At 40.3% G+C, this 18043-nt stretch overlaps 2 protein-coding genes across 6 annotated transcripts in view; one reads left to right on the forward strand and one right to left on the reverse strand.

Annotated features, from left to right (window-relative positions):
* septin9a (septin 9a) overlaps nucleotides 1-18043 on the forward strand; it is a 102750-nt gene that overhangs the window by 65723 nt on the left and 18984 nt on the right. Inside the window, exon 1 of one of the 5 annotated variants that reach the window (XM_069674864.1) lies at nucleotides 6878-6950. The exons of 3 other annotated variants lie outside the window; for them this stretch is intronic. The gene's annotated coding sequence lies outside the window, so the exon portion shown is untranslated. Of the gene's footprint in view, nucleotides 1-6877; nucleotides 6951-12306; nucleotides 12399-18043 lie in introns of those variants that run through there. One more of the 5 variants, XM_069674862.1, reaches the window with a different exon arrangement.
* LOC138603168 (uncharacterized) lies at nucleotides 4312-7019 on the reverse strand. The gene is made up of 2 exons (XM_069674865.1): nucleotides 6947-7019; nucleotides 4312-6051 (listed from the first exon to the last, which is right to left on the reverse strand). The coding sequence occupies exons 1-2, from the start codon at nucleotides 6967-6969 to the stop codon at nucleotides 5256-5258; spliced, it is 819 nt and encodes a 272-aa protein (XP_069530966.1). The 5' UTR covers nucleotides 6970-7019; the 3' UTR covers nucleotides 4312-5255.

Genomic DNA, 18043 nt, shown 5'->3' on the forward strand with positions numbered 1-18043 from the left:
GGAAACAGTTACACAGATAAATGTTTAACTGGTTTGTTGGGTATGTGTTTTGTATGAGGCGTAGATGCTGTTAATAAACAGAAGCATATTTTCATGGTTTTTAGGAATCCAACTGTTTCCTGCTTCCTGGAACTGAAAATAACAACACTGACAGGAGTCTGACTGACAAGTCATAGTTTAATAAACAAGAGTATCAACACTACAGAAATGTAAAACCATTACAAAATATCAGATTTTTCAAAGCTAAATAATTATCAGTGCAGGCTGTTTTAATACAACCATAAAGCCTGAACTTGTCGTCAGAACAAAGTAGACTTTGTTCATCTCTATCAGACGCCGGAGGAATCGGCAGCTTATCATTGCTGTTAGAATAGAAAAGCCGGAGCTATGAAGATCAAAGAGCAGTGCATTGAAACAATCAAAAATAAATTTCTTACATCAAATCATTTTGCAATAAAGAAAAAAATAATCAGCAGTTTTTAACAAACAAGCAATTTTGTGAATAGTGCTGTAATGCCTGTGTCTGAAGAGGTAGAGCGAGCTGTCAAAAGATCGGTGTTTCACTCCCCAGCTTCTCCAGTTTGCACCCTGATGTGTAAACGGCACATAAAGCACTTTGGGTAAAAACGGGCTATAATTGCATTTGGAGAAACTCAAACCCTTAGACCTCCCCTCCCCCCCTGTGTAATAAAATGCAAAACTTTTATTATGTTTTTGGTCTTTTTTTTTAAGGCAGTAAAAATCAAAGAAAAAGTCTTCAACAGAAGTCTGGAACAGTGCCATGGAGGTCAAAGTCTGCAGGTTTACATACCTGGCAAACATTAAACTACATTAATTCACCGATCACCTCCTCTGTTGGATAAGAGAGAGTCTAGTCTCTGAATGGCAAAATAGGACTTCAACCCTGAACACTCTCAGCCCAGGATAGAAGAAGCCTGTTTGTCAATCTTCACTGAAAAACATTTAGACATGAGCTAATTTACCAGAAAATGCCATCAATAAAATGATGATGAAGAAGACGAAGACAACAAAATATCCTAACCAACGGCACAGGTTACGACAGATCGTCCACAGGTCGTCGTCCTGAGGTGCTGAGTTGTTGTAACTGCCTGCTCCTCTGTTCCAAGTCGACTCATAGCTTTGCCTGTTTTGTAGTCTGCTGCTTTGTTCGTTAAAGTAATACGTTGTTGTTGTTGTCGTCACAATGGACAAGAAGAGCACAAGGCAGGCGAGGTCTCCCCACGTGTTTCTGAAGTGAGAAACATTAGCGTTACTTCCAAAGCGGTTCCTGAGAACCGACATTGTCTGGTTGTTTCCTCCTAAAGAAAACTGTCTGATCTGATTTAAGAGGTTAGTCGTGATGTGGTAGGTATGATCTGGATCATAATTTGTCCCTAGGAAGTCATTGTGTTGTGTGATGTACACCTGGTCTATCCTCTGCCCATTGACTCTAATTATGATCCTGTCCCTGTTTCTTGCCTCAGTCAGATATGGGGGATCGTTAACATAAGATGGAAGCCGCCTGGACGTTTCTTGTTTGAGATTTCCAACAGTGTAGTATCGTCGTCCTTGAGGCAGTTGGTCCAACAGCCGCTCATAGTTGCTATAATAATGTGAACCATAATCTCCATTGTTTGGGTCAAAGGTCAGCTCTATGACACCGTTATAACCGATGTTGACTGTGTTTGCGAACCAGTAGAGCAGCACAAGACTGTGTGTGGGCACAGACTGGCCAAAGGTGATTTTCTTCAAATCATCAATTGAATTGAGCCGTTGTACAGCCGACACAGAGGTCAGGGTGAGGAGCAGAGCTGCACAGCACCACGTGAATCTTCCTGTCATCTTCATCATCCTGTGGAGACATTCAAAGAGTTAGTAGTTAATTCAAACAGCACAAACAAAGAGCTGCCGTGTTTAACTCGAAAACTCTACCAAGGCAATCGGTGCCGACTCGATGATAAGATGTAAGCATGAAGACGTCTGCACTCGCAATACAATATATAACTTTTAATGAAAAAAATAATACATTGTTCAATGATCAGCTGTATTTTATATCTCTTGTATTTCTGTGCCATTTCTGTCTTATTTGTTGGCAAATCACCTGGTGTTCATAGCTTGAAAAGGTGTCACACCCACATTTACCTGCAAAACGCTGGCAGACGCCTTGTGCTAACACGTTCCTTCCATTCAGCTGCTGTTAACTTTTCTGTACTTTAAAAGTTTTATACTTTATTGTGAGTGCTGATATCTTAAGGCTTCTAATTAATTAATCAAATTAATTCAAACATCCACTTTTACAGTTTTTTCATGTCTGCCTTCAAACATGTCAAAGTCAGGCGGCCATATGAACGTTAATGTTATGCTTGTTCAACAACATCATCAAACATACTGCTCATTGATTGATCGATTGATTGATTGATTGATTGATTGATTGATTGATTGGTATTTTTATTTCGATCATGTGAATAAAATTAAAGTACATTATTCACTAGAAATATGAAAGTAAAGCTATAAAACAATTTCAACTGCAGAATTCAACACAAAGCAAACTACATGTTCAAAAAGGAGCAGGATAAAGGATACACTTTTTACACCTTATTGACTTCTCACCTTACCCAGTGTCAATAGCAACGAAACAAATCAGTGATCACAACCTTCCCTCTTCACTTCACATATTGAAAATTAGAATTTGGTGCACTTTCTTAAAAAAATAAAGTTTCTCCTTGATTTAGGTTCCAGGTACAAACTATTCTAAAAATCATCACAGAGGCTAGTAAGAGTTGAGCCATTATTTTGAAAGGATTCCTGTGGAAGACAATATCCACAGTCCTCTTTCTGTTAATCTGAAGTTAACAGCTTTCGCAGTCTGAGTTCAACTAATGATTATCTTCCAAAGTTCGTCTTTTTATTACAAAATTAGCTCTTTGTGTTTCCACGGACGGCCGCAGAGGTAGTAACCAAAATATCAGAACACACAAAAAGAAAACCTGAGTGTTTCAACAAACCTGTGAAATAATTTCACAGTGAATCAAAAGCTAGCAGTCAGAAAATAAGAGAGCTCACCTGCGTCAGTCTGCAGCGGGAGAAGTCTGATCTCTGTGTTTGTGTGAGAGCAGGAAAAACTCGTTTAGTTTCCGTTTCTCCGTAAATGAAACCGAAGCTTGTTAGCGATAACAGGAAGTTTCGTAATACAACAGTTTGGACTTCTTTATTCCAAAATAAAACTCACTTTAAGTTTCTGTTTTACCAGTTATGTGCTTGTTGAACTGCAAACGCTGATTAATTTTATTTGCAGTTATTAGAGAGGAATGATTCTGGATAGAGTGCGTGCGTGCGTGCGTGTGAATGGTTGGGTCCGCGTTGAGCATCCTGGACAGATGGGGGCATGTGTGGCAGAAAAATAAATAAATAAATAGAATAGTATAATAATTCTCATCAACATTATATACTACATGGCATTAACATATAAGCAATAAAATATTAATATAATGAAACTTGATATATAAGATAATATTATGATATAATGTATGGAATACAATATAATGTAAAACACTGAAATTTCAAAAAATATGATAATGAGCATAATTAATAATATCTTTATGCAGCAGTGAGGGGTGAGGTCGGACCGGGGCTATAGAGAGGGGAGCAGGAGACCCCCACCCCCCCGCCCCCAGCCCCTAGTGGCATAACCCGAAGCCCTAACAGGAGACAGCCAGGACAGGTCAGCAAAGATCAGCCCCCCTTTTTCCCCCCTTTAATAAAACCCCCTTTAACTTTAGTTTACGTTCTAATTTTTTGGGGCAGTCTTACTTGGAGCCGCACCCAGGCCCAGAGATGGTTGCTGGCCCACTGCAGATGCAGCCCAAATCTCTTGTCCTGTCCTGTACACGGACAGGACATTCTTAAAGAATATTTCATATCTAAATCGCCCTGAAACTGGATTGAAATATTTGAAGTCATGATATTCAGGAACCAAGGTTATAGCTTGATTTAATGCCCAATTGTCTTTTCTGTTTTTTTCTGATTTGTCCAACATTTTCCAAGAATTAAAAGATATTTTGTCCTGTTTTGAAATAGTTTTAATACCAATGTTAGTGACAAATAGTTTAAAAAAATATAAGACATAAACAATGATGTTGGGCCAAGACTAGATTTAGTTTTCAATGCAGAATCTTATTGGCTTTGAAAAACAGATTATAGTGACAGCTCTGGCTCAATAGGAAACGATGTAGTGTTACCTGTTGTGGTCCTCTGCGTCCTTAAAAACATCACAATCACAGTTTGGTTGAGACAAAAATCTTCATTTCTTTTCATCTACTGACAAAAGTTTGAACAAAATTATTAACAGTAGAATATGTACCATAAGACTCTGGATCTCAAAACAGACCAACGCAAACGTTTCTGATGTACTTAAAAGAAAATAATCAACGTTGACATGTTTGACTGATTATTCATTATTAAATAAATGCACATAGTTTAACAAACACACAATTTTCAAGTCTACAGAAAAAAACAAACAACTAAGTAAATTCTACGCCATATCACGACCGTGAAGGCTGTCCTTATTGGACCATAAATCTTCTCACTTATCCATTTTATTTATCCATCAGAACATGATAACGCAAAAGCAAAGCATTAAGACTTTTTCCAGTTAGATTGATCTGTAATAGGAAGAATACATGCTGTTATTTACAAACTGTGGTTTTATGAATGGAGCTGTAAAGACCAGAACCAGATTGCTTTTGTGTTAATCAAACATAAAACAGATTTTCTGATCTTTTGTAATGTTTTTGTGTTTTTTCCAGGCAGGTTAAGTCCATCAAAATGTTATACGTTAATTAACAGCAGATGTCTGAAACGGTTTCACGGAGGTAAAAGACATTAAGACATTAATTCACTGATCACTGCGTCCTCTCGTGCTCAGGCTTGTTTAAATAAAGGAAAATGTCAGACTCGATAGGACGAAAACTCTGAGGACTCTCTGACCTCAGTAGAACATGATTTTTACAGAAATCTTAATCATAATTGAACATTTACAAGAAAGCAAATATAGTACACGACGAAATGAAACTTATAAAGGCGAAACAAAGCAAACACCAGCTGGAGAACATCCCCTGGACGTCATGAGAGTGTTGGGCGGTAGGAACGTCCTGATCCTTGTTAGACCTGCTGACTTCATGGTCATTAGTCTTTGAGAAGGACTCACAGTTTTGGTTCAAACAATATCTAGGAACATTGATGCCCCTTATCTCCTTTTATCTACTTTCTCTGTGTGTTAAAAAATGCCAAACACAGATAAATAAAATTAATAATATAATAACTGTGCGCCGGAAAGCGTCATCATCTGGATCATTGTGTCTGTTGTGTCGGTTAGAGATGTGCTTATCCTGCATCACGATAAACAAGAAGAGTCCGAGGCAGGCCAGGTCTCCCCACGTGTTTCTGATGTGGGAAACATCAGCGTCACTTCTAAAGCGGTTCCTCAAAGACGACAGATTTTGGTCGTTTCCTCCCACAGGAAACTCCCTGATCTGCCTTAAGAGGTTAGTAGTGATCTGGTAGGTGTGATCTGGATCATATGGTCTCCCCTCGTGGCCAGAATTGTCATAGTGCTGTGTGATGTACACCTGGTCTATCCTCTGCCCCCTGACTCTAATGATGATCCTGTCCCTGTTTCCTGTCCTATACTGCCGTCTGGGATTGATAACATAAGATGGAAGCCGCCTGGACGTGTCTTTGTAGAGATTTCCAACAGTGTAGTATCGTTGTCCGTGATGCGGTTGGTCCAACAGCCCCTCAAAGTTGGAGTAATAATGTGAGCCATAATCTCCGTCCTCTGGGTCAAAGGTCAGCTGTATGACGTCATTATGGTCGATGTTAACTGTGTTGGCAAACCAGTAGAGCAGCACAAGACTGTGTGTGGGCACAGACTGGCCAAACTTTATCTCCTTCAAATCATCAATTGAATCGAGCTTTTTTACAGCCGACACAGAGGTCAGGGCGAGGAGCAGAGCCGCACCGCACCACGTGACTCTTCCTGTCATCCTCATCCTGTAAAGGCATTTAAAAAGTTATCACTCCCATTTTTCATCCGTACTTTACATTCTCAATCTATGCAATCTTTAAAGGAGGCTTTTACCAGAAATATAAACTTTAATATAATAGTAGTAAATAATGATACAAGATACCTTTTTTGATAACAAAGCAAAAAGGGGAAAAACCATCTGCAAACAAATTAGGATACTTCTCTTTTTTTGGACCGACCTGCACTCAGAGAATCTGCCCTCTGCCTGTTTTTTTTACTTGGTTTAGATGTTGTTAAATGTGACCTTTGTGTGTGCAGCCCCTACCAGCCGAGAGCCCACATTTTGTGTCTCAAAAACACAGAAATGCAAGAAAAGAGTGTGTAAGATACAGGATGCACTTTGTCTGTATTCACACAACATCTGGCACGCTCCTCCCTCTCTGCACTCTCTCTCTAGGTTGCTCCTCCCATACAGCTCTCTCACTTGTTTGCTTCCAAGCTTTTGGTTGAAAATCTAATTTTAGATTTTTAAAGCTTCTGTATTTTTGATGCTATAGAATGCAAATTTTACTCGACTTGTGTTATTTTAAACCATAGATTGTGAATGCTGCGCACACTTTATGCAACTAAATAAGACGATGCTGGATGAATTTCAGCTTCCTTTGCAGCTATCCTGACTGTCTTGTGCTCCTCGACTGGGCTCACTACCTGTTGAACCAGAACTACAGCCAAGAATGTTTCAGTAAACAATGTAGTCCAACTACAACAGTCACATTGGCAACATGCAGAGTAACACATCTAATAAATATGCTCCACATGCCCTTATTAGCCACAGAAGCTAGCAGTAGTGAACTGCCTTATTATTGACCTAAAAGCATTGCGAACATAAAAACATGGCAGTCAGAAGAAGAAAGAGCTCACCTGTGTAAGTCTGCTGCTTCCATTAATCTGATCTGTGTGATCTGATCTGCTGTGTGTTTGTGTGGGAGTTGGCTCCTTTTACAGTTACTGTTTCTTTCAAAACGAAATTGCTGAAACAGTTACTGCTGGTGGGGACAGGAAGTTTGATAATACAGCCGTTTGAAAACTTCCTTCTGTAGTGTCAGGAAGTAATTCTCTTTCAGTGTTTGCTGGGTTACTTTATTAGCATTTATTCTGTAATCCATGAATATGTGGGTCATCTCAGGAATTGGAAATGTGTCCCTTGGACTGCAGGTAAACAAAGAAGCAGTGTTTGTAGTGCCTGGCTTATTATTAGCCAGTATTCCCTCACCACTGATACTTTTCAAGCACACAGTAAATACATGTTTTGTTGGCTGCATTTCTTTTTAAATGTCCCATCCCAGTGCATATCTGTAATAATTGTTCTTCACCAAAGTTTCGGGGTCATTGCATGAATACAGAGTGAAACATTGACTTTACTAATGATGTGGTGGTTTAAGACTACAACTTGTGGTTTCAAGTTTCTCCTACTGTAAAGGTGAAAGTTTAATCTTTTTGAAGAGTCTTTGTTTGAATTCTGGTGCAAAAAAACATTAATTGCCCTTTACAGGATATTTAAGATTCTTCCTTCGTCACACAGTGTATCTGTGCCTCTCCCCTGATTTTCTGCTCAATGAGGTAGAGTCAAACTATTTCAACAGATGTTTTATTGCCCTGTTTAGAAGCTTGCACTGCTGCAACTCTTACAGCAACCAGCAGGAGGTGCTGTCACACAGGTAGTTGGTCTCACACCTGCTTTTAAAGCCAACTGTGGTTTGCATTTAGTAACGCATCAAACAGATCAGTTGTATCTCTCTGTGTTTGTATACATGCACATGAAGCACAGGGCATGGCTCAGAGTGAAGAGCCGTTGTGAGGCTTCTTTTGTCCTCATCTTAACCAGGAAATACTTCTGCTTTTCCCAGGGCAGTTGAATCATTTGACACTCACCTACGCACATGGGGGTTCGCACACTGTATGACCTCTTAATATCCTGTATGGAGGCTTTGGTATTCCATTTATCAAAGACAGAAAGGGACTCAAAAAACAGACAAAGGAAACATTTAGTTTTCCTGCGGTCGCCACCCACGTCTTTCACATGGGCAGCACAAGACCATCATACAAGCGCTTTTTTCTCTCATTTTGTCCTCATTATATTAACCTCAACAAGTATTGTTCAACATTGCAGCGAAAGGTACAAATAATAATAATAATCCAAAGTAATACTTTATTTTTAAGATAAATTAATTACTTTGTAGTTGCATAGCAGAACTGAAACCAACCTAACAGGCCACAAGATGTCTCCCTGTCCCTTTGATACAATTATTTGATCCTTACTAATGTTCACGCATAGCAAACACTCTGCACTCTCTCTGCAGAGGAAAAATACAAGCGAGTGAAGCATTTAATATAATGCACCCAGTGAGTCATGCTACTTGTATTCATCATGTTTCTGTGTTATGAAAGACCTTGGACAGCTGCGTGGAACTCCGTCGGGGGTCAGCCAGGCAGCCCCGACTCTGCCTGCCAATACATGACACCATCTTGGCTCAGCGTTGTTCAGAAACATCAGCCCCTGATGGCTGTAACTCCAGCCCCTGTCTCTGCAAAATGAAGATCTTTTGTGTGAGAAGGGCAGCAACTCCATAAAAAAGGAGCGTGCCAGCTGATGTCGACTCAGACAAACGATGGTTGGCTCACTCTGCGTGTATGCAGGGTTCACTCAGGAGTAACGGCCTTTTAAAGGGCCAGTTCGCCAATTTTCAACCTCAGTCCTGTCATGCTATTATGGGGAGCTAATGTCAAAATGGTAGAAATAAAAAGCAATTTTGCTCTGTGCCTTTTGGAGGTCGCTATCCGCTTCTCCAATGGGCCCTGGAAAACCTCCGCCAGACTACGTAAAACGTGCCATCTGGCGGAGGCCAGGGAGCTCGCTTAACTACACTTCCTCAATCTTGGACGCCCGCCTCCGATGTCATGTCTCGTTCATAATCAAAGTCAGGTTTGAAATGTAGACAGCAGACACGAAGATTTTTTAGACGATCCACCGGTATATTCTCGTCGTATTTCGGATTCTGTACCTCTCTGAGCCATTGCCTGCAGCGATCCATGTCCTTGACTGGAAAACGGGAGGGGCATGATGGGTGCTATGGCGGCCATTTCAAATATGATTGCTTCTATCGATTACAGAGAACACCAGCTTTGACTGACGGTGGCTTTTTTCAGGGGCGAACTACCCCTGTAAGAAAAAACTTGAGATGGAGATAATGACAAATGTTTCATACAAAATGCCCTTTTTTAACCTCTAAATAACATCTATAAAGTTATGTGTCAGCTTATATGGTTTTAAGGGTCGACACAGACAGAGCTGCAGTTTAGTCTGCTTTGAATTGCCGTATGTTGGGTGTCAATGGCGACTGTGACAACATTGTTTTACACTCTGAACTCTGGGAAATGTGAGAGAGAAACTTCTCCTATTACTTCATAGAGCTGTTTTTCAATTTTGTCCTTTTGAAAATGAGAAACTATTCTTTGAAATTTGAGCTCACAATCTCACATAAAGCTGCTGTAACGTGTCTAATGAATTTGGGTGTCATTTGTTTGCCTCTGTTTATGTGATATACTGTACCTTTTTACATGTTGCAGTGTTACAACCTGGAATTCAAATGAACTTATCTTGGCTTTTTACCGTTTGAATACCAAATAAGACCAGTCCAAAAAGCAGGTATCTGTTAACCTGCTCCTGATCTTAGTTTGGAGTTTACAGCAAAGCACTCAAACCTGTGATATATTTTTATTTGTAAATCATTTTGAATACCTTGTAACAAAGCTACTTCTGACTTCAGAATTATGGACTATTTTGTGTCCTCCTATTACATTAAACCACAATTTAAAATGGATGTTTAAACGTGACAACATATAGACAAGTTGAAGGACTTGAATACTCCTGCAGTGCACTGTGGAACGTGTTTTGTTGTGTGTCTTTTCCGTTGAGCACACTGCGTTGGACTGTTCTTTGGTAGGAGAGACATGTTCCTGTTGTCATGTCTGCATCCTCCATAGTACAGTTTGTAAAGAGCTCAGACAGCCTTTCTAGGCTTTAAGAACTCCTGTTGTAAAAGAGACCAGACATCTTACTCCAATATCCTCTAAACCCACCGTTAACTCCTGTCAGTTTTTAAACACCGGGTTTTTTATTGGGCGATAAAGTGGAATTTCAGAGAACGGGAGATGAAAAGAGACCGAGCGATTTTAAGACGGGGGGGCCTCGGTTTGGGAAAATGTACCGTTGTAAAAGTCAGTGTAACATGGGTTTGTTTTAACTCCTTTTTTGGTCAGACCTGGTTTTGATAACAAGGTCATCCGTGTGTATGTGTTGGGTTTAGTGTGTATGTACTGTATGTTGGTATAGTGCTAAATGTTGAAGGCCTGTAACGATGATTCAGATTGGTCAGATGGATGTGGTTTATTTTCAGCACTGGGTGTGGCACTGATGATCCAACACTGACGTGAGAAAAGTGTTTGATGAAGCCAATCCATCTTTCCAGCATGCTGTGCCTCCTTTTTTCAGAAACATGACTCTTCATCTGGAGGAATGCAGGTGCTGCCCTGTGTGTCTGCTCATGTGGCTGTAAGGTTGCACTCCTCTGGTGTGTAATTACACTTCCTGTGAAGCTGGAGACAGCTGTTTCCTCTCCTCTTTAATCACACAAATATACAAACCTCATAAGAACAGTAATCAGCCAAAGTAATTGGTTTGCTCTCAGGTTTTAAAAAATAAGTGAAGGCTGCATTTCTGACTATCCAGCACAACCTTTTCAACTGTTAAGGCGCTTTTTTAAGGATAATTTTACCATCCTTTAACCTTCTAGACCCCAGAAGATTACTCAGACGAGTAAGACGACAACTTCATCTTTACTTTGATACAAAATTTGTGGAGTTTTTTGCACCGAGTGCGAGTCAAAATATGAAACAAATATATGTTGATACCAAACCTGTTTTAAATAGCTCTTTCTTTCTCACCAAACATTTTAAAAGAGTATCTGTAATGATGCCATGCTATCCAAATGTACAATTATGTAACATATGTGATCCAACACATTTCTCTGAATGTGCTTCTTCTGACAACAAAAAAGATCCATCGCTGGATAATGCTAGACTTTCAAAATAAAAGACAAATGCCTGCAGCCGGTTTCACAAAGATAGACTTTGACTATGGCTTAAATATAACACATCTTCAGATAGACGTCTAAATTCATCCGATTTTACAAAGCAGTTTAGTTCTTGTCTATCTTCAGCAGGACTATGGTGCACTGAATTCTGGGTAAATTAAGACTTTTTTCAAAACAAAAGAAATGGCCGACCGAGTAACTGCATCGAACATCTAACTTTGACAATTCAGAGAAGAGTGTAATAAATAATAATAATAATAATATGGAAAAAAATTGCATCAACCGTTGTAAGGACCATCACAAAAGCAGGTGTCACTGATTGTTACCATGGTAACATGGGTCTTAGAGCTGAGTTAGCCTGGGGATAAGGTGTCTCATTTTGAAACAGTCTAACTTACATTAGACTAATATATGAGCAATATTTATACTGGCCTAACACTATAGACCAGCCTAAAACATCTTTGTGAAACCTGCCCATGAAACTTAGAGAAAACCCACACAGCAAAGTTGTAATAGATAGTGTCTTTGGCAACTTCAATAGGAAAACAATACAAATTTATAAGTGCAACAACGATATTACAAATTGTTTTTACATCATTCTGGTAATGTTTTTTTTTTTTTGATTGGATATGTGTTTATTAGGATGTTGATGTCATACTCGTTACTTCTTACTCGAACGCTGAAAACTAGAAGCAAGTAGTTTTGAGGGACGAGTCGTGTTTCAGCTCTGTGGGAGAGGAATGAGTAGGATGTGATGAATGCGGAGGCTGAGAAGCAGATGAGAGGGTCAGGCCAGGTAATTAGGGTTGTGAATTATCCCTGGAGGTAAAAAGAGGGACATTCAGCTGGCATTAAGGCTGCAGCCGACCTCAGTGTAGATGCATACTCACACAGTCTCTGTCTTTATCTCTCAAACACCCAAACACCCAGCCTTTTCTGTTCATGTTCATATTCTGATTCTTTTACAGTCTTACGCCATCTTTCCCAAAGTTCTAGATGCTGAAAAGGGATTTTTTTTCCTCTGCTTTGTTGGAAAGGGGGGTCATTTAAAGGAAGTGGGCGTGCCTTGTCGCCTTGTGTGCTGAGTCACATGACATGGATGGGTGGGAGGGGCAGGCAGGGAGCTTCCAGAGCCACAGCAGAGATTGGCCTCTCACTGGAGCGCTGCACTTTGGCAGAGGGGACGACTGACACACTCATATATACACACACTTCACACGGTGAGTGTTTTACATACCGGGAGAGTATGTGTGTCATGTGTGCGTTTGTAAGAAAGCAGTCTGAAACAGAGGGAGTAAACGTTTTCCTTTCTTGTGCTCTTTTTCTTCTTTTTGCATGTTTCTCCTCCTCTGAGGTTTGACCGTCTGTTGTTTTCACATACTTTACTTGATAGATATCTCTGCATGCCTTCCATACTCGACTCAAGAGCCCAGCTGTTTATATCTGTCCGTATCTCACTGTTGTTTTTAGCAGTTCAGTGTCAAACTTAATATGCTATGTGGCATCGTTGATATGTTTGACTGCAAGGAAAAGCATTTTTAGACTCCAGGTTTTGTGCATTTCCATCGTGTGTGTGTGTGTGTGTGTGTGTGCATGAGTGTGTGTAATTGCTATTGTTCAGGGTTTGCATTCCCGTTGCCTTTCATCCACTAAATTATGTGTGTGCGTGCTCTGTGGCAAGCTTTGTAATCAATCTGTCTTTGCAGAACACACACACTTATTTGTGTATACAGAAGGATGTCTCACTCTCATCATGTCTTGGCTTTCTCGCTGTTTAAATTAACTTTTCTGTTTCTTCATGCTTCCTCTCTCCTGACTGGACGTGTTCTGCTCTTTCTGACAGTGATGCATTACTGGATCTTGTAGCCAGCGCTCGGTAGTGTGTGAGCGTGTTTGTGTGTGTGCTGCAAAGTGGAAGGTTAGCTCCAAACATGTGGTCAGTAGGCTGAAGGGAATCATTGAGTTTAGTTTCTGTTGGAAAGTACAGGAAGGACTCCTTAAGAGAAAATTGTGGAAAATGGTTCTGCGTATCAAATTTTTACTGAGAACCATTTGCTTCTTTGTTGTTCTGTTTGAGCTCTTTACTCCCCCCGTACATACTTAAGGTTCTCATTGAAGTTGCATTTTGCAGTCTTTTTTTGTCTGTGAAAGTGATTGCATTTGGAACAAAGGAGAACATGAGCATTGTATCATCCAGGCTTTGTTTATTAGTCCAGACCTGAAGAATACAAAGCATTGCCCTGTGACTATTCCAAACCGATGGAAAGCTGTAACCAACCTTCAACCTTTTTGGAGAGTCAGCCACCTCTGCTTTGCCTCACAAGCTTGCACAAACACACACAATTTGAAGCACACAGAGCTGTTGAAAGGAGCTCTGTTGTGGCTCCTGTGCATTGCCAGGCGAGGACAGACAGTGGCCTTTCACCAGTGTCTGACTGGGCGCTGAAAAGGTCATCGTTACCTTCTTCTTGTGTGTGTCAGTGCAGTAAGATTATGCATCTGTTGTACAATTCTGCATCATAGCTTTGAAATGCAGAATATTTCATGAATGTAACCGGAGCTGTGCCATTTAATATTGATAAGGTTCCGTCTCTGCAGCCTGACATGCTGTGCATTCTCAGTTCAGTTCATTCTCAAGTGTTGAACTTGGAGATGGTTATGTAAACAATGTCCAAAATGACGTCTTAAAATTTAAAAAGTGAGCATATTATCTGAAAGACAACCAGGACTGAAATATCTCATGAAGAAATAGAAGTACAGCCACCGTCTCATGTATCGCTGTAAAGCCCAGTCGACATCTGAGAGCTTTATTCTGATGCTGAAACGATTTTAAAGGTGAAATGTTAATGAGGACGCCATAACTGACTCATAGTTAACCTGGGTGTCATGCATTGATTTGTAGAAAATAAGTACTGAATTAATCAGCTTTCAGACTTGAAATCATGTTTGTAAAGAGACCCAGCAAATGTTCACAGTCAGTTGTTCGGTCTCCTGAGTGTATTGTACTCCTGAGCTTTGTATGTGGGTCAGTCACAGTCCATAAATACTGCTCCTGAGGGCTGGAGAGGACCAGGCTGACAGGCTTTATGTCACACACACACACACACACACACACACACACACACACACACACACACTAAGCTTTGTTGTGTGCCAGAGAGCCAAAGGACTCCTGCTGGTTGTGTTGTTGGTAGAATGATGGACGTTTGGGTGTCTTTGCACATTCACACATGAACAGCTACATTTTATAAGTAGCCTTGGAGACCTGAAACCTTCGAACCATAACTCTCTCAAATGAGTAAATGCAACTTTTTTTTCACGTGTTTCTTAAAGTCAGATTTTCATGTAAATAAATGTCTATTAAATCTCTATCGCCGAATGAGGTAACACAATGGTGATTGAGCCTATGGCCCACTGATGAAAGCCTTTGCAGTATCACAGACTGGGTGTCTGTGGCGACTTAAATGGAAAAAATCACAAGTGGCGCCCAGTTAGTGACGCGTTTTCTATCAGCCGGCAGTGGTTGGTCTGCCAGAGAGGGTAGGCGGAGCTAAGCGGCTGCTTTTCCGCTCTCTACAAGTGTTGTGAGTAAACAGTAATCTACTATGGCTGAACAAACAAAGAAAAGATGGATGACTACAGATACAACTTCAACAAGAAGTGAAAATCCAAAGAAGAAGAAACAAACTCGACGCTCAGATGAAGCAAACAGTCTGAAAAGGAAAGCGACCGTCAGCCAGGAAAATCAAGAGTTACAACCGGAGCCAACCGTGGACGTCACACATGCAGCACTGTCTGGATATCTGGGAAGTGTGCTCCAGCAATTACCGTTTATCACCATAGGTGCCGCCAAAGAGAACGAAACTGAGATCTTCAAGATTAAAGACAAATCCTTGTTTTTATTATTTTTAGCGGTGGTGTATTACCGGCTAAAAGGATATGTCTCTGTCTTTGTAAAGGGAAAAGATCTGGATTATAAAACAAATTCCAAATCTTATAAATAAATGAATTAGTATTACAGACAAGTACCTTAAATAACCCTAACCCTAATCCGTCTGTCTGTGTCCCTGACTTGGCATTGACATACTTGATGGAATGCAGTAATAAGGTCTTAATGTGTCGACAGAAAGCTGAGAAAATGGCCTAATTTTATTTGTTATGAAAAGCACATTGTACCTCATAATCTTGTTGGCTCGTGCTCTCGTTTGGTCGATGGTGGTTACATTGCTCTGAGTTTTCCTGACTTGAGTAGTATGAGATGTGGACATATTTTACATGCATTTCTATATTAATTAGTAAGAGGTGTTTAAATACACTGATATAATGCTTAAAAAAGGATATTATTGGTGTGTTTTTTCCATGTGCTGCTGCATATCGACGTAATGCTGCGTGTGTCGCTCTCATTTATATGAGTTTGACTTCATCCGAATGAGGTGGGGTACTTGTGAGGACACAGGTCAGATTCCCGAGTCCCCTGGTGCTCTTGACTCACGCTTGCTGTCATCCAACCATTTCACTGATACACTTTGAACTGCAGATGAGATGAGATAAACAACCACACCGGCTCGCTCTCACAGCCTGGCTAATGACTTTCAACAACTCTTGTCAGTGAGCAGCTAGCAGATAATTGATAGGTAGCTCAGTATTCAGCCACTCTGCAGAGAAAATCAACTTCCTGATTCACTTACCTTTTGTGTAAACACAGCTGGAGGTTAATGTTTAGGTGCTTTTGGCTACAATATTGTTTTAAGGCTTAAAAATTCATCCAATTGCAACGAGGAATGAATGTTAGGTTATAAACTAAATAAACGAGCCTTGGATCGGTCAGGTTAAGTCCTGCTTTGTTGCAGTTTCTGGACCCTTTTCCTTGTGCTGCTCGATGTCACAGGCTGCTGAAGAGCCTCGAAAGACAACAGCTCTGTTGTGCCCCACCGCATGTGGAGACTGAACACATTCCTCTGGCAGTCTAGACAAACCTGTGGGCTTCTACTGTCATTTACTGCAATTTAGCAACATTTCTCAGCTGTGTGCAAAGTAACACTAGATGCAGAAGCTACTTGCACTGACATGGACATAACGTCGGCCTTGTAGACTCAAAGTAACAAGATTGTATGAGAATGTTGGAGATGGAGAGAAGCTTTGGTTGGTGCTTGTGAGGAAACAAAGTGGTTATTAATACACTTGGGTATTGCAATGCTATGTTTCTGGATAATGTAACAAAAAAAGATTTCTGGCAGTGTTTTATTTTGTGTTTTGTTTTGACCTCCGACCACTGGATGGCAGTGTTGTAATCTACCTAATTATTATTATTATTATCGTGAGCACAATATATCGCGTTGCTCATAATATCACAATTAAATCTAAACCCTGTGTCATAATTCTTATATCACCATATCCTTGCCAATAAACAGCCCTAGTAGTTGTTAGAGGTGGGTAAAAAATGAATACTGCATAAAATCGAGATATATCGTGGCAATTTTGTTTTTAAACTAGGGGTTGGAATCGCAGGGCAACTCACGATACACGGCCCACGATAATAACACGATACAGGGATTCTGCGCTAATTGATATATTGCAAGACAATCATAAAGTGATACATCATGATATCTGATTAACTGAAGAATAAAAAATGACCCTTAAAAGTGCAGAATTTAATTATTACCTGGGTGTCAGTTTGAATGATTTTGACACAAATTGAGATAAACAATGATGCGGTGACTCACGAATTTTCCCTCTGCGGACCAATAAAGAATTATCTTAGAAATTGAGGGAGATCTGTTTAGAGCACTGAATTCTTTTTCAATTAAAACATCGATGTTTAGTGCCAGCATTACGGCAATCGTATCACACCAGTCGGGGCGACGATATATAGCAATATCGATATTTTGTCCCGCTCCTAATTGACACACTGACACCGAATATCGTTGTAATACTGCAAATATTAGGGATGCACAATATTAGATTTTTTGCCGATATCCGATATGCTGATATTTTACAACTCATTTAGCCGATTACCGATACAGATATTTTTTTCCCGCACACCTAATTGCAGAGATCATCAACTCTCTTCTGTATTGGAATTAGCGTACAGTATTATGGTGATACTCTTATCACATTTGTTACAACGGTCGGGGTAACGGGTCTTGAGATGGTTAATCAAGTTTGTAGTGTTGAAAGACTTTGCCTTGGCTCCTCCTCGCATCACCGAAGCTGAGCAGTCATTGCAAATAGCAGTTTTGCTATCGATTTCGGACACTTTGAAAAACTTCCACACCACGGACATTTTGGCTTCGAACTCTCTCATGCTGCAGGTAGACACACGTGACGTCATCACGCTGCGCCGCGCAGGTCTTCTCCGCGCCGGGGACATTGCGCCGAGGCCGGGCATTTAATCAAGCATGCAACAGCCCATTATTTTATCAGTTAATTATATTGGCGGATATCGGCGTGTTGGCCGATATCCCATAGTTCATTTTTAAGCCTATATCGGCCGATACCGATAACGTGCCGATAATATCGTGCATCCCTAGGAAATATAATTTCAGCTTTTTTTTTTTCAGCAGTTTTACCTTGAAAAAGGGGCTTCATCACTTTTTTGTACAAGTTGTATCGTTCAAAAAATCTGTAATATGACAGCAGTGTTCACGTGTTTACATTCACTTAGAGAAAGACAATCTTGTAATACAAGCTGGTCGGGTGTGTTCAAAATTAAAGGCATGTTTTGGTCAGTCTGTCTGACAATCCCATGATGCTGCAATGAAAAAATATCGCAATAATATCGTATCGTAACTCGAGTATTGTAATGTTGTATTGTTCCCACCCGTAGTAGAAGCTGTCATACATGCCTTTTAAAAGCATGCATGCA

The sequence above is a fragment of the Semicossyphus pulcher genome, unplaced genomic scaffold, assembly GCF_022749685.1.
Source record: "Semicossyphus pulcher isolate SPU_LCO1_2020_fin unplaced genomic scaffold, fSemPul1.0.p SCAF_23, whole genome shotgun sequence".
In the NCBI taxonomy this organism is placed as follows: Eukaryota; Metazoa; Chordata; class Actinopteri; order Labriformes; family Labridae; genus Semicossyphus; species Semicossyphus pulcher.

Bases quoted from the DNA above. Each gene is read 5' to 3' on its own strand.
- LOC138603168 (XM_069674865.1), bottom strand. From the start codon at position 6,969: ATGGAAGCAGCAGACTTACACAG. The intron at 6,052-6,946 runs GTGAGCTCTTTC...ATGCCTTTACAG, and splicing joins GAAGCAGCAGACTTACACAG to GATGAGGATGACAGGAAGAG.